The 12,615-nt window shown below is 36.7% G+C and overlaps 3 protein-coding genes across 3 annotated transcripts in view; 2 read left to right on the forward strand and 1 right to left on the reverse strand.

Moving 5' to 3' along the window:
- Positions 1 to 920: 920 nt before the first annotated feature.
- Positions 921 to 4,269, forward strand: LOC106326287 (ferric reduction oxidase 5). The gene is made up of 8 exons (XM_013764300.1): positions 921 to 1,074; positions 1,170 to 1,266; positions 1,352 to 1,531; positions 1,723 to 1,957; positions 2,156 to 2,483; positions 2,915 to 3,149; positions 3,232 to 3,956; positions 4,070 to 4,269. Exons 1-8 carry the CDS (start codon positions 921 to 923, stop codon positions 4,210 to 4,212), a joined length of 2,097 nt encoding a protein of 698 aa, XP_013619754.1. The 3' UTR covers positions 4,213 to 4,269.
- Positions 4,270 to 5,976: 1,707 nt separating this feature from the next.
- Positions 5,977 to 9,067, forward strand: LOC106327920 (BAHD acyltransferase DCR). Its single transcript, XM_013766235.1, has 2 exons — positions 5,977 to 6,557; positions 7,895 to 9,067. Exons 1-2 carry the CDS (start codon positions 6,102 to 6,104, stop codon positions 8,849 to 8,851), a joined length of 1,413 nt encoding a protein of 470 aa, XP_013621689.1. The 5' UTR covers positions 5,977 to 6,101; the 3' UTR covers positions 8,852 to 9,067.
- A 266-nt stretch (positions 9,068 to 9,333) lies between these two features.
- The window catches only part of LOC106324526 (nucleolin 2-like), a 5,671-nt gene continuing 2,389 nt past the window's right edge, over positions 9,334 to 12,615 (reverse strand). The window contains exons 2-17 of the mRNA XM_013762483.1: positions 12,028 to 12,145; positions 11,850 to 11,947; positions 11,728 to 11,751; positions 11,568 to 11,637; positions 11,444 to 11,518; positions 11,264 to 11,353; positions 11,065 to 11,135; positions 10,850 to 10,967; positions 10,625 to 10,704; positions 10,512 to 10,535; positions 10,339 to 10,426; positions 10,154 to 10,230; positions 9,957 to 10,074; positions 9,777 to 9,853; positions 9,650 to 9,682; positions 9,334 to 9,560 (exon numbers count right to left, since the gene is read on the reverse strand). Of these exons, the coding sequence (XP_013617937.1) occupies positions 9,434 to 9,560; positions 9,650 to 9,682; positions 9,777 to 9,853; positions 9,957 to 10,074; positions 10,154 to 10,230; positions 10,339 to 10,426; positions 10,512 to 10,535; positions 10,625 to 10,704; positions 10,850 to 10,967; positions 11,065 to 11,135; positions 11,264 to 11,353; positions 11,444 to 11,518; positions 11,568 to 11,637; positions 11,728 to 11,751; positions 11,850 to 11,947; positions 12,028 to 12,145 (1,288 nt within the window). The 3' untranslated portion in view covers positions 9,334 to 9,433. The remainder of the gene's footprint in view (positions 9,561 to 9,649; positions 9,683 to 9,776; positions 9,854 to 9,956; positions 10,075 to 10,153; positions 10,231 to 10,338; positions 10,427 to 10,511; positions 10,536 to 10,624; positions 10,705 to 10,849; positions 10,968 to 11,064; positions 11,136 to 11,263; positions 11,354 to 11,443; positions 11,519 to 11,567; positions 11,638 to 11,727; positions 11,752 to 11,849; positions 11,948 to 12,027; positions 12,146 to 12,615) is intronic.

The following is a 12,615-nucleotide window of genomic DNA, read 5'->3' on the forward strand; positions in this document are numbered from 1 at the left end:
ATATATATATATATATATATATATGTGTGAGCTTTTAGCCGTTTTAGTGAAGTTGATGACACCATCTGATGTTGCTCGTAAGAAACAGAGCATGCAAGTCCCGTGTTGCCAGTGATGGCTGTGAGATGGATCTCTCATCTGCTAAGGATCCTAAGCAATGACACAACCATTGTCTTCTTCCTAGGCTGTATATGTAACAATATAAATATGAGCTTTCACCCGTTTTAGTGAAGCTGTTGACTCCATCTAATGTTGCTCGTAAGAAACAGAGCATGCATTGATATCGTGCTTCTGTGAGAGCATGATAGATATATAAACAGAGCATCAACATTGTGCTTCTGTAAGAAACAAAGCAAGCATAGATATCATCTTCTAAGGATTATCATCATAAGCATATATCTAGTTATCAGGCTTCCACGAATCGCAAGATTTTTACAGTGCTCTCTCTTCTGTCAACGTCTTCGTGTTCACGTGAGATTCAACTCAGTCTCATGTTCAAGTCACAACCAATACAATTGAAAAAATCTATATTATTTTTTCAATTATCAACTTCGCTTGTTGACAATAGACAAAGAACGTCGAAATCGTTATGAACAAAAAAAATTAAACAACAACGTGCTTGTAATAAACAAAATAGGAAACATTTTTTTTTCCTAAACGATTTTTTGTGAGGAGTTATATTGGAGCCACACGTCAGCACGCTAAGTTTAAAAGTGATGTGAGACTGACACGTGGCAAACATAGTGTGAACGCATTTACTGAGAATGCTTCTCTTTTAATATATAAGGGATTTATGCAATAATACAAATGACACAATTACGATAACACCCTTATACTCCTCTATAAATAACAAATCTAAAAGCTTATAACCCAAAAAAAAACAGACTTACATCAGATATTGTGGATACAATAAAGTGAAAATGGGAGATATGAGAAACTTGCTGAAGATGTTAATGATGGTTGTATTTGTTGGATGGATGTTCGTTTGGGTTATGATTTCAACTAACCTTTTCAAAAACAAGTGGACTCCCAAAATGACCAAGTATTTCAATACTACTTATTTTGGCCCTCAAGGTATTTCATTTCTCAACTTAAGTGTTGTCGCATTTATTTTGATATATAGATTCCTTTATTTCTGAGTGTTTATTATTTATCATGAATGTGTGTAGGCATAAATCTAGTGCTTCTTACCGTTCCAATGATGTTCATTGCGGTTCTGAGTTGTCTTTATTTGCATATCCAGAAGAAACCCACCCAAACTCAAAGGTTTGGGTTGTTATACTATCATAGTTTTATAATGGACTATATAAATTTGTAACAAATTATGAAATTCTTACTCATATAAATGCAGCAAATCTAAGATAAAAGGGAGAATGGGGAGGGTGATGATGGTGATGAACCCATTGGGGATAGTGACGGCCACAGAGTTTACTTTTTCTATATTGTTTGTGGCTCTTTTAATTTGGGCTCTCGCCAATTATCTCTACATTAGCTATTTCGTCAGTCTTCATAACCACGACAATGCAGAACTGTAAGTTTTGTTGTTCCTAACTTTAACTCTCTAATGTCTTTTTCTTAAATTTTAGGTTTTATTTGAATACCTTCAAATATTTAAATGAAAAACAATTTATGATGGTCTAGTTCGTGTTCCTAAAACTATTATTTTCTAAAATACCAAATTCATAGAGGAGTTGATTACAAGTTAAAAATACCATCGTGCAGATGGATGGCGAAGTTTAGGGCTTTTGGGCTGAGAATAGGATACGTCGGCCACTACTGCTGGGCCTTTTTGTTCTTCCCCGTGACAAGAGCCTCTACGATTCTGCCACTAGTTGGGTTGACTTCAGAGTCAAGCATCAAATATCACATTTGGCTCGGACATATCTCAAACTTTCTTTTCCTCGTTCACACCGTCGTTTTCCTTATCTACTGGGCCATGACCAATCAGTTGATGGATGTATGTTATATCTAACTTAATCTTATCATTTATATTATCACGAAATCAAAATTTTGAAGCTCAGTCACCTAGCTCGGCTCTAGGGCCAAGGGGAAAAGACTAAAAGTCGTTACCAAAAAGCCTACTCAATCCCAAAAAATTATCTATCGTTCTTTAATTTTATTTCAGAACTGATTTTTTTTCCTTATATATATGAAGACGTTTGCATGGAATCCGACATATGTGCCTAATCTTGCCGGTGCAATAGCCATGGTGATCGGAATAGTGATGTGGGTGACAAGTTTTCCATACTATAGACGAAAGAAGTTTGAGATTTTCTTCTACACTCACCATCTGTACGTTCTCTACATAATCTTCTACATGATCCATGTTGGAGACTCGTGGTTATGCATGATCTTGCCCAACATGTTTCTCTTCTTCATCGACCGCTACTTGAGGTTCTTACAATCCACCAAGAGATCTAGACTTGTCTCTGCTCGGATCTTACCTTCAGATAACCTCGAGCTCACTTTCTCCAAAACCCCAGGTTTATAACTAGTTTCCCCCATTTACGTTTACACTCAAATGAAACCGAAATAGTTTAGGGTTTTTTTCTTTTATTAAAGTTTTGTTTTCATATTATATATAGAATACGATCCAAAATGAAAACGAAAATGAAAAAAAAAAATCTTATGCTATTTGATTTTAGGTTAACAGATTGCAGATATTTTCAATATAAATTTGTTTGAAGATGTTAACACTACAGTAACCACAACTTTTACTAAAGTAACCACTACTATTTGCGGTTGAAACACTAATCAAACCTATAACCAAGTTTGATCAAAATACAAGAAAAATAATTTGGGCTATAGTGCCATGTTTTTTTGGGCTATAGTGCCATGTTTTAAGGAGAGATGCTTACATTTTTAATCAAATTATTGTAGCGCATCGTAACCATTAATTTTCATCTAATTGTAGGCCTACAATATACACCAACGAGCATATTGTTTCTACATGTGCCGAGCATCTCCAAGCTTCAATGGCATCCATTCACAATAACTTCAAACAGCAACTTGGAGAAAGATACATTAAGTGTTGTCATCAGAAGACAGGGAACTTGGACTCAAAAGCTTTACACCCATCTCTCTTCTTCCATTGATTCTCTAGAGGTTTCCACTGAAGGTCCTTATGGTCCTAACTCCTTAGATATGAGGTACAAGAACTAAACAGTCTTAGTTCATTTTCTTACTTAACTACTTTATCTAAATTATCGTTATCATTTCCATTTACTATAGGCATGACTCTCTAATACTAGTGAGCGGGGGAAGTGGAGTCACTCCCTTCATTTCAGTGATCAGAGAACTCATATTCCAGGCCCAAAGCCAAAGCACAAAAATACCAGATGTTCTTCTTGTTTGTGCCTTTAAATACTACCATGATCTTGCGTTTTTAGACCTAATCTTCCCACCAGATATTTCAGTCTCGGACATCTCTAGGCTGAATCTCCGGATCGAGGCCTATATAACACAAGAAGACAAGAAGCCGGAGGCAGCTGATGATACCAGATTGTTGCAGACAAAATGGTTCAAACCACAGCCACTAGACTCTCCAATCTCACCTGTCCTTGGACCTAACAACATACTCTGGCTCGGAGTTGTGATCTTATCATCATTCGTCATGTTTCTCTTGCTCATAGCGATTGTTACACGTTACTACATATACCCTGTTGATCGTAACACAGGAAAGATCTACAACTTCTCGTACAGAGTTCTCTGGGACATGTTCCTAGGATGTGTGTGCATTTTTATTTCTTCAAGCGCGGTTTTCTTGTGGCGCAAGAAAGTTAACAAGGAAGGAGATAAGGAGTCCAAGAAGCAGGTACAGAGCGTAGATTTTCAGACGCCTACGTCTTCTCCAGGTTCATGGTTCTGCAGCCACGATAGAGAGCTCGAGAGCGTTCCCTATCAATCTATAGTACAAGCCACTTCAGTCCATTTTGGCTCCAAACCTAATCTGAAAAGTAAGTCATCTAACTCAGTAGAGTCCACGTGTGCATCACGTGCATGGAAAAATGGTGTAAGACAAGTGAGTGTACATACAGGAATCTGATGCTTGAACGTTATTGTTTTGCAGAGATTCTGTTTGAGGCCGAAGGTTCAGAAGACGTTGGAGTGATGGTGTGCGGGCCAAGAAAGATGAGGCATGAGGTGGCAAGGATATGTTCATCTGGTTTGGCTAAGAACCTTCACTTTGAAGCAATTAGTTTCAACTGGTGATCGATTCCATGTTCTGACTATGTTGTTTATTTTCATTGTGATTACCTTTGATATGTTGAAATGGTTTGCTGTTTATTTTTTTAACGCAATGCAAAAATGAATGTCGATATGTGCTATCCTCCATCCGCATCATTAATTATCATCATCACCATATATGGGATCATCATCAGCATACGCGATGTAATCGGTTCTAATATGTGTTGAAGAGCAAAATAATGTTTTAAAAAATCTAGATGAATGATCCATGCTAAGCGCATGCATGATTTTAAAAATCACATTACCGTTTCATCAAAATTTTATGGTAAAAGTTTTATATATTCCTTGGATAAGAGCTAGAGGTGATTAGTTCTTTGTTCGAATTTTAGATGAAGGTATTTTTTAGGAGGAAGAGTAAAAATGTCTAATAGATTTTGAAAAAAGGAGATAACAAAAAAAGTGTCAAATCTCATTTTGTTAAAAAATCTAATGGTACAAATCGTTGTTATCCAATTGTTACGTTAGAGCACTTCCAATAAGAAATTCTCACTAAGTATCTTACAATTAAAAGAAAAGAAAAATGTAAAAGTATGAAAGAAATTGAAGAGAACTTATGAGATACTATTAAAACATTCTGTTATCTTCTAGTTAATTCAATTTTCATTTAACATTAAATTTAATTATAAAGTTAAGTACATTAAAAATACTATATAGTAACAGTTAGAACCCCATTTGAAGATACTATCTCAATAAAGTTAGGCATATATTCTTTTGTATGAGGGCTGGTTTGTTTCTAAGATCATTTACAAGTTCATTTATATATATATATTAACTAAGAGTTCACTTATTTTAAAGATTTCTATCATAGAAAAATAAATAGAAATGAAGTTTTTGATCCACCATATTTCTTTTAAATAAATATAGGATGGAGATGCTCTAACAATTCATAATGACTAAACTCCTTCATATGTGCCTATATTATTTAATGCTCGTTGGCAAACACAACTATGTACAATCAAGACGAGAACATAGTCTAATGGTTTGTGTATTGTGCTAATGTTGTCTCTTGTCACCATCCAAATTTAAACTTGTACTATATGACATGTTACCCAAAAGAAATACAACACAACACATCACACTTATTTTTTAACCCTTGTACTTGTTATAATTGTCTTCTTGTTTTACGGAGTAGTTTGTTGTCGAATGTTATTGTCTTGTTTTAAAACTAGACATCGTTGATTCAGGTAATTATGTACAATAATTACAAACCTTAAGATTTAATTAGCCGGAGAAGTGGCTGTCCAGCTTCCACAGCTCCACTTACCTACTAATTAAATATGGGAAGTATAGTCCTATAGGCCTAGTAAAGTATTTGGGCATGTGTAAAGATGAGGTATTTTCATATGAGTAATCCAAACCATTAAAACTTATGCCTTGAGAAGATAAAAAAAATCATTAGCTTCGGATCTTAATTTGTAAATCCAGGTAGGATCTATAAAGAATACGTTTGTTTTGGTCGACTAATTTTAAGCATATTTACCATCTTTATCGGCGTTCGTAGTGTGCCCTACAATTTTAATAACACATATAGCATCATTACATTGATTATTTTGTTTCTTTTCTCTACCCAAAAACCCTAAAGGTCCCTAACTTAACTTCAATTCGTGAAAATAAATTTAAAGAGAGAGATAGAGTTTAATTGAGTCATTAAATGAATCGCAACTACTTTCACGAAACCTTAAATGCCTAACCCAACTAACAACACACTGTACGTCTCTATAAAACAATCTTTAGTTCTTACTTCATGCACCACCTCACACCACAATATAATCTCACACCCAAAAAAAAAGATTGCTAATATATTCTTGTGATCATCACAAGTAGTAAATTGATTAACAAATCTCTTTTTTATCATGAAGATAAAGATAAGTTGCAAAACACATGTGCAACCAAACAAGCCAATACTAGGGAAGAAACAATTCCAGCTCACCACATTTGATCTTCCTTACCTAGCTTTCTACTACAACCAGAAGTTTCTGCTCTACAAGTTCGAGAACCTTCTAGATCTCGAGGAAACCACTTTCCAAAACAATGTCGTGGAGAAGCTCAAGGATGGTTTGGGTTCGGTTCTTGAAGACTTCTATCAGCTTGCCGGTAAGCTGGCCAAGGACGAGGACGGGGTCTTCCGAGTTGAGTACGACGCTGACGACGAAGAGATCAACGGCGTGGAGTTCTCGGTTGCTGATGCTGTTGACGTCAGTGTAGATGATCTCACGGCTGAGGAAGGGACGGCTCAGTTCAAGGAGTTGGTTCCGTACAACGGAATCTTGAACTTGGAAGGACTTCGCAGGCCTCTTCTTGCTGTCCAGGTAATTATTTAATTTATATACTAGTATTCTATTGCCACATGCCAGCTTTTTGTCATTTATCTTGTTTATTCGTACACGTGAAATAAAATGGAATTAGATATACAAAGCTTGGTGGCAAAGAAAAATAATATAACGTGAAATAAGATAGATCGAATTAGATATACAAATCTGGATTATTTCATAAATATCTGATAATATAGCCATCTCTATGTGGTTGTTCGTTGAACATGGATGTGTGTTATGTGGTACATTGATTTTTAGTTAAAATAACTTCGGTTGGTGTATAGTTTTCACAAGTGACCATAAAAATTAAGAATGGAGAATACTTGAGTAAAATGACCATTTAAAGACAAACATCACGTGACCTACAAAACTGATAGATCCATATACATTTGATTCAAAGTCTGTAAGCTCCAAAGAAAAAACAAAACTAATTATTAACGAATTAGTACATAAAAGTGGCTGTGCATGTTTCCAGCTAGCCCATCAGAAAATGTTGACATTAATTCTTTTCAAAGTATAGGGAAAAGTAAATGGCATTCAACGGTGAAACCCCACCTTGGCATGCATATATGAAAGAAAAAGAATATTGTTTTGATATAACTTTGTAATTTTTAATATCTAGTATATATTTGTAAAGATATCAAAAGCTAAAATGCAAATGTTAGGCTTATAATACACATATCTGTGGCGATGTCTCTGGTTGGACGACGTTATAAATCGGATACAACTAAATCTCAATATTTGTAATTTTCTAGTATAATTAGTGTATGTTTATCTACATGAAGTTTATACAATAATAAGTCAGAAATTGCAGTTAATGAAATGAAAATTTCGGTTTGAAAATGCATTTCAACGCGTATATGAAAATTTTAAGTGGCACAGTAATTAAATATAACATTAAATGACTGACCAGTAACAATTTTATGGATGGTAACTACTAGAAATTGGTATATATGTAGGCATGCATGTAGTCATGTACGACAAAACAAGAAGCCATATATATATAGGTGCAATTGTTGCAAATTAGTATGAATCCTTAATGTTAATACATCGTATTCATACGTATACGTATTTGCATGCATACAATACTTTCATTATCATCCGATGCTCTTTTAAATTCAATACGGCATTTAATGTGCACTTAATGTAAAGCCCTTTGAAAACAAAACAAATGTGGTCGTTGGAGTCATTGTTCCTGTTGCTTATTTTCTAGTCTCGAGACTATCGTCCAATAAAATAAATTGAGGGTTTTGAAAAACAGGTGTGGTCGTTAGAGTAGTCATTAATACATGCATGCTTTTCGATTCTTTAATTTTATTTTGTTTCGCAAACAGGTGACCAAGCTTAAAGATGGGCTTGCAATGGGCCTAGCATTCAATCACGCGGTCCTCGACGGAACTGCCACATGGCACTTCATGAGCTCATGGGCCGAGATCTGCCGTGGGGCCGAAACCATCTCAACCCAACCTTTCCTCGACCGAGCAAAGGCACGTGACACGCGCGTGAAGCTCGACCTCGCTTCCCCGAAGGACCCCAACGCGTCCTCCAACGGCGACGCCGCGGCGGAGCCGCCGCAGATCGTAGAGAAAGTCTTCAAGTTCTCCGACTCAGCCATCCACACGATCAAGTCAAGAGCCAACTCCGTCGTCCCATCCGACGGCTCAAAGCCCTTCTCCACTTTCCAGTCCCTCACATCGCACATATGGCGCCACGTCACCCTCGCGCGTGGGCTCAAACCGGAGGACATAACCGTCTTCACGGTCTTCGCCGACTGCCGCCGCCGCATCGACCCTCCGATGCCGGAGGAGTACTTCGGAAACATGATCCAGGCCATCTTCACGGGGACCGCGGCGGGGCTGCTGGCGGCGCACGGGCCGGAGTTCGGAGCGGCGGTGGTTCAGAAAGCCATCGTGGCGCACGACGCGCGTGTGATAGACGCGCGTAACGAGGAGTGGGAGAAGGCGCCGAAGATATTCCAGTTTAAGGACGCGGGAGTGAACTGCGTGGCGGTTGGGAGCTCTCCGAGGTTTAAGGTCTACGAAGTGGATTTCGGGTGGGGTAAACCGGAAACGGTTAGGAGCGGTTCGAATAACCGGTTTAATGGGATGATGTATTTGTACCCCGGGAAAGCTGGAGGTGTGAGCATCGATGTGGAGATTACTCTCGAAGCACGTGTCATGGAGAAGCTAGAGAAGAGCAAAGAGTTTTTACTCATTGATGAGGAAGAAGATGGAAACAAGATCACCAATGGCAATGGTCATGGTCATGCTAATGGTAACGGGTTTGCTTGAGCCAGTTTCGTTAGTGTTTATCGTAATAATAATTTTGCTCTTTTGTTGATAATAATCAGCAAAATGCTGACGTGGAATTTATGTATTTGATTATGTTTGTCGTGTGTTGTGTTTGAACCTTGGAGTGTTTCGGACATGTGCTGAAGTTGCTTTTTGCTGTTTAAAATTAAGATTCACTTGTGAGTGGGAGAATGCCTTGATTACGACTTTAGCTTACGTAGTTTTCTTTTGTCATCTTGAACCTGTAATTTTTTTTTCAAATCAAGAGGACGTGATAGTTTGCTCTGTCATGACTCTGATCCAAAGCTTAATGGCCGATGGGTAATTGATTCAACCATAAGCTCCCACCGGACTAACTTCGTAAGCAAGGCTTGTAAATATTTTAAGTGAGTGTTTGATGAGACAAGAAGCAGAAGAGATATGAACTACAAGATTGACATGTTCTTTTTGATGTCTCAAACATATCAATAACAATTCCTTTTCCATTGAGAAACAAAGAACCTAAAAAAAAGATGATTAATCAACTCAAGTTGCATTGTATCATAAGTTATAGACACCAAAGAGCATCACCATCTTCTTCTATTAGTCTTCGTCAGAGAAGGTAATCCTCTGACCGCAGAAGGTAATCTTTCGAACGACGCAGGGCTCTTTCTCCGGCTTTGGTCTGGTCGGCAAACCAAAGCCTTCTCGTCTAAGCTCGTCTTCGTACCTGGAATATATCAAAACCCCCTTGTCATACTCATATATACCAGCTCTTGATAACAAAACTCAAAAGGTAAATAGTTATAAATCACTTACCAAAGGTTCTCTGCAAGGTCTGTAAGGTTGTACCTAATTAACAAACAAACAAAAAAAATAGCATTCATCAAAAATACAGCATTAAGTTTAGAGAAACAAAACTCCACAACATGGAAAATAAACTTACTTGGGTCGGAAAGGGTATGGAGCTATCTCAAGCATCTTGACAAAAATCCCCTTAACATGCTGGTTAATTCGCATAGCCTACAGTACAAGAGATTTAATCAGCAGTCCTAACTTTCAGAAAAACTACTTGCATCATTATATACTTCAAATTATTTTCATTGTTACTATAAATGATTCTCACCTTATTTGATTCGGTACAAGTAGCAAACTCAACACAGCAACAGCCCGAAGATATGCCCCGGCGGTCTACAATAAGTCTAACACTAGCAACTTCTCCAACATCTTCGAAGTAACTGATGCTGTAAATATGGAGAGATAAAATGAAAAAAAAAATTTGCTCTCAAGAAGAAAAAGAGGTGAATCAAAGGAACTACTTACATATTTGGTATGTTAAAACGCAGGATTTTTTTATGGGAGATATCGGCAAAGAGAGTCTTCTTACTCGATGAAACTTCCTGAATTTTTAACAGTAAGTGTGTTAGTAGTAATACTGTAAGGAAAAATGAACTTCAATTTATAATAAAAAAAAAAGACAAATTCTTGAAGATAATAACAAGAGTTACCTCAACAAAGTCTGGAGTTTCATCAAGTCCTTCCATTGATGCATTTTCTTGTAGCAGAAGGTTTTCTCGCTGAACATAGTCTTCGAACCTGGAATATCAAAAAAAAAAAACCATGTGATCTCTCCAAATATACAAAAAACTCAACTCAAGATGTAAATAGTTAAATAACTTACCAAACCTTGTAATCTATGCAATACCTAATTAACAAATATATTAGCATTAGTTTCTGTAATGGCATCAAAACTCTAGCAATAAGTTAGATAAACAAATCTTCATAACAATTTACTTGAATCGTGAAGGCTCCTTAACGAAAGATAAATAAAGCTTGCGTCTGTTTAAATATTTGCCGTTCTTCTTCTCCATCGCCTCCAGCATTCGAAAGAAAAAACGATTTGATCAGTAATCGTACTTCAAAATAACTAATAATAGGATTTAATAATAACTATACACTACTTTTTCAAATGACAAGTAAAATAATTTTCATTATTATTACTATAAAACACTCTCTCACCTTCTCAGCTTCGGCAGCAGAAGCAAACTCAACGTAGCCAGACCCCATCAGACCGGTACCTTTGCCTACCATAAGACGAACATGAACAACTTCTCCAACATCTTTAAAGAAATTGATGCTGTAAGTAAAAATGGAGGATGATTAATAATACATATCAGTCATGAAGAACTTGATCCAAGGACGAAAAAGAAGAAGAAATTTTAGGTGCTACTTACATATCTGATATTTTAGTTTGCTTAGAGAGATGGTCAACAAAGAGCGTCTTATCTCTTACAGTGACAACTGTCTGGATTTAAAAGCCAAGTGTGTTAGCACGAAAGGACTTAACGTGACAACTCATCTTTCGACATTGAGGCAACAGTTGTGATATCAAAAAGGTAAGCGTGACATATTTTGATGAATAATAAGAGATACCTCAGCAGAATGGGGAGTGTCCACCTCAAGTCTTTTCATCAACAAAATCTCATGATCGTGCAAGTATTCACCATTCTTCTTTTTCAGCGCCTAAAGTACAAAAGATACTTGAAGACTTAAAAAATTTTGATTTAATACTTATTTCATAATTAATACATAAGAAAGAGAAAAAGTACTCACCAAATTAGCTCGTTCAGGAGAAACAAACTCAACAAAGGCATAATAGTACCTCAGTATTGGGAGGTGTCTCATCTTCTACAATGGGAAGGCTTTCTTGTTGAAGGTAGTCTTCATCTTCCTCTACTTCTTGTTGAAGGTAGTCCTCATCTTCCTCTACTTCTTGTTGAAGGTAGTCTTCTTCATCTTCGAGGTACCTGGAATACATGAAAAATCCCTGGTGATCTCTCCAAATAGTAAAATTATAAAATCCCACTTCTCAAGAGGCAAATAGAAAAATCACTTGCCAAACTTTGTGATCTATGCAATACCTAATGAACAAAAAGAAAAAAGTAATAGTGTTAATCAGCATAAAAGCACTTAGCAATGATTGTGTTAACAAAAAAAAAAAAATTTAATGAGTATTTACTTGGGTGGAAAGAATGGAGCTCCCTCTCCCTTATCAGCCACACCAAGAACAATTTTGCGCCAGTTATTAAACTTATCACACTTCTTTTCTTTCAGTGCCTAGAGCATTAAAAAAATTCAGTTATCACACGAGTAAAACAACTAGTTCTCAAATGATCATAGTCAGTTAGTCTCATCACCTTGTTTGCTTGGTCGGTAGAAGCAAACTCAACAAAGGCATCGCCCATGAAAACACCCCGGTTGTCGACGACAAGTCGAACACGAACAACTTGTCCAACGTTTTGGAAGAAACAGAGGCTGCGAGAGAGAGAGAGAGAGGATAATAACATATCAGTCATGAGAAAACTAAAACTAGTGGAAACTAGAAAGTGAAGAAGGTGATTCTTACATATCTGATATTTTAGTGTAGGTAGGGAGATGAGAAACAAAGAGAGTCTTCTTTGGTTCCTCATGTGTCGAGTTTTAACCCGATTATCTAACTGCAAGTGCACAGTAAAGTACGCAGTAGTAATGCGGGATCGAATCCACAGGGACCGATGATCACACGTAGAGTTGCAGACAAGTTAATAGCTACAGCGAACGAAGATATATTTTTGATGTTTTTTTATTTAATTTTCTTTAGTGTCACAAAACATAAACAAGCTGTAAAAAGATGATTTAAACGATTTGAAAACTATTTTAAAACAAACGTTGGGCATTAGGAATTCTCAGGGATTTCTTTTTAATCAAGATACAATTAATGGCAGACACAGGGATATATTAAGAAC

Source organism: Brassica oleracea, chromosome C2 (assembly GCF_000695525.1).
Source record: "Brassica oleracea var. oleracea cultivar TO1000 chromosome C2, BOL, whole genome shotgun sequence".
NCBI classification, from domain to species: domain Eukaryota; kingdom Viridiplantae; phylum Streptophyta; class Magnoliopsida; order Brassicales; family Brassicaceae; genus Brassica; species Brassica oleracea.

Excerpts from the sequence above, each read along its gene's own strand:
- LOC106326287 (XM_013764300.1), top strand. The coding sequence starts at position 921 with ATGGGAGATATGAGAAACTTGCTGAAGATGTTAATGATGGTTGTATTT. Across the intron at positions 1,267-1,351 it reads AAACCCACCCAAACTCAAAG|CAAATCTAAGATAAAAGGGA; the intron begins GTTTGGGTTGTT and ends ATATAAATGCAG. Across the intron at positions 3,150-3,231 it reads CCTAACTCCTTAGATATGAG|GCATGACTCTCTAATACTAG; the intron begins GTACAAGAACTA and ends CATTTACTATAG.
- LOC106327920 (XM_013766235.1), top strand. The coding sequence starts at position 6,102 with ATGAAGATAAAGATAAGTTGCAAAACACATGTGCAACCAAACAAGCCA. Across the intron at positions 6,558-7,894 it reads GGCCTCTTCTTGCTGTCCAG|GTGACCAAGCTTAAAGATGG; the intron begins GTAATTATTTAA and ends TTTCGCAAACAG.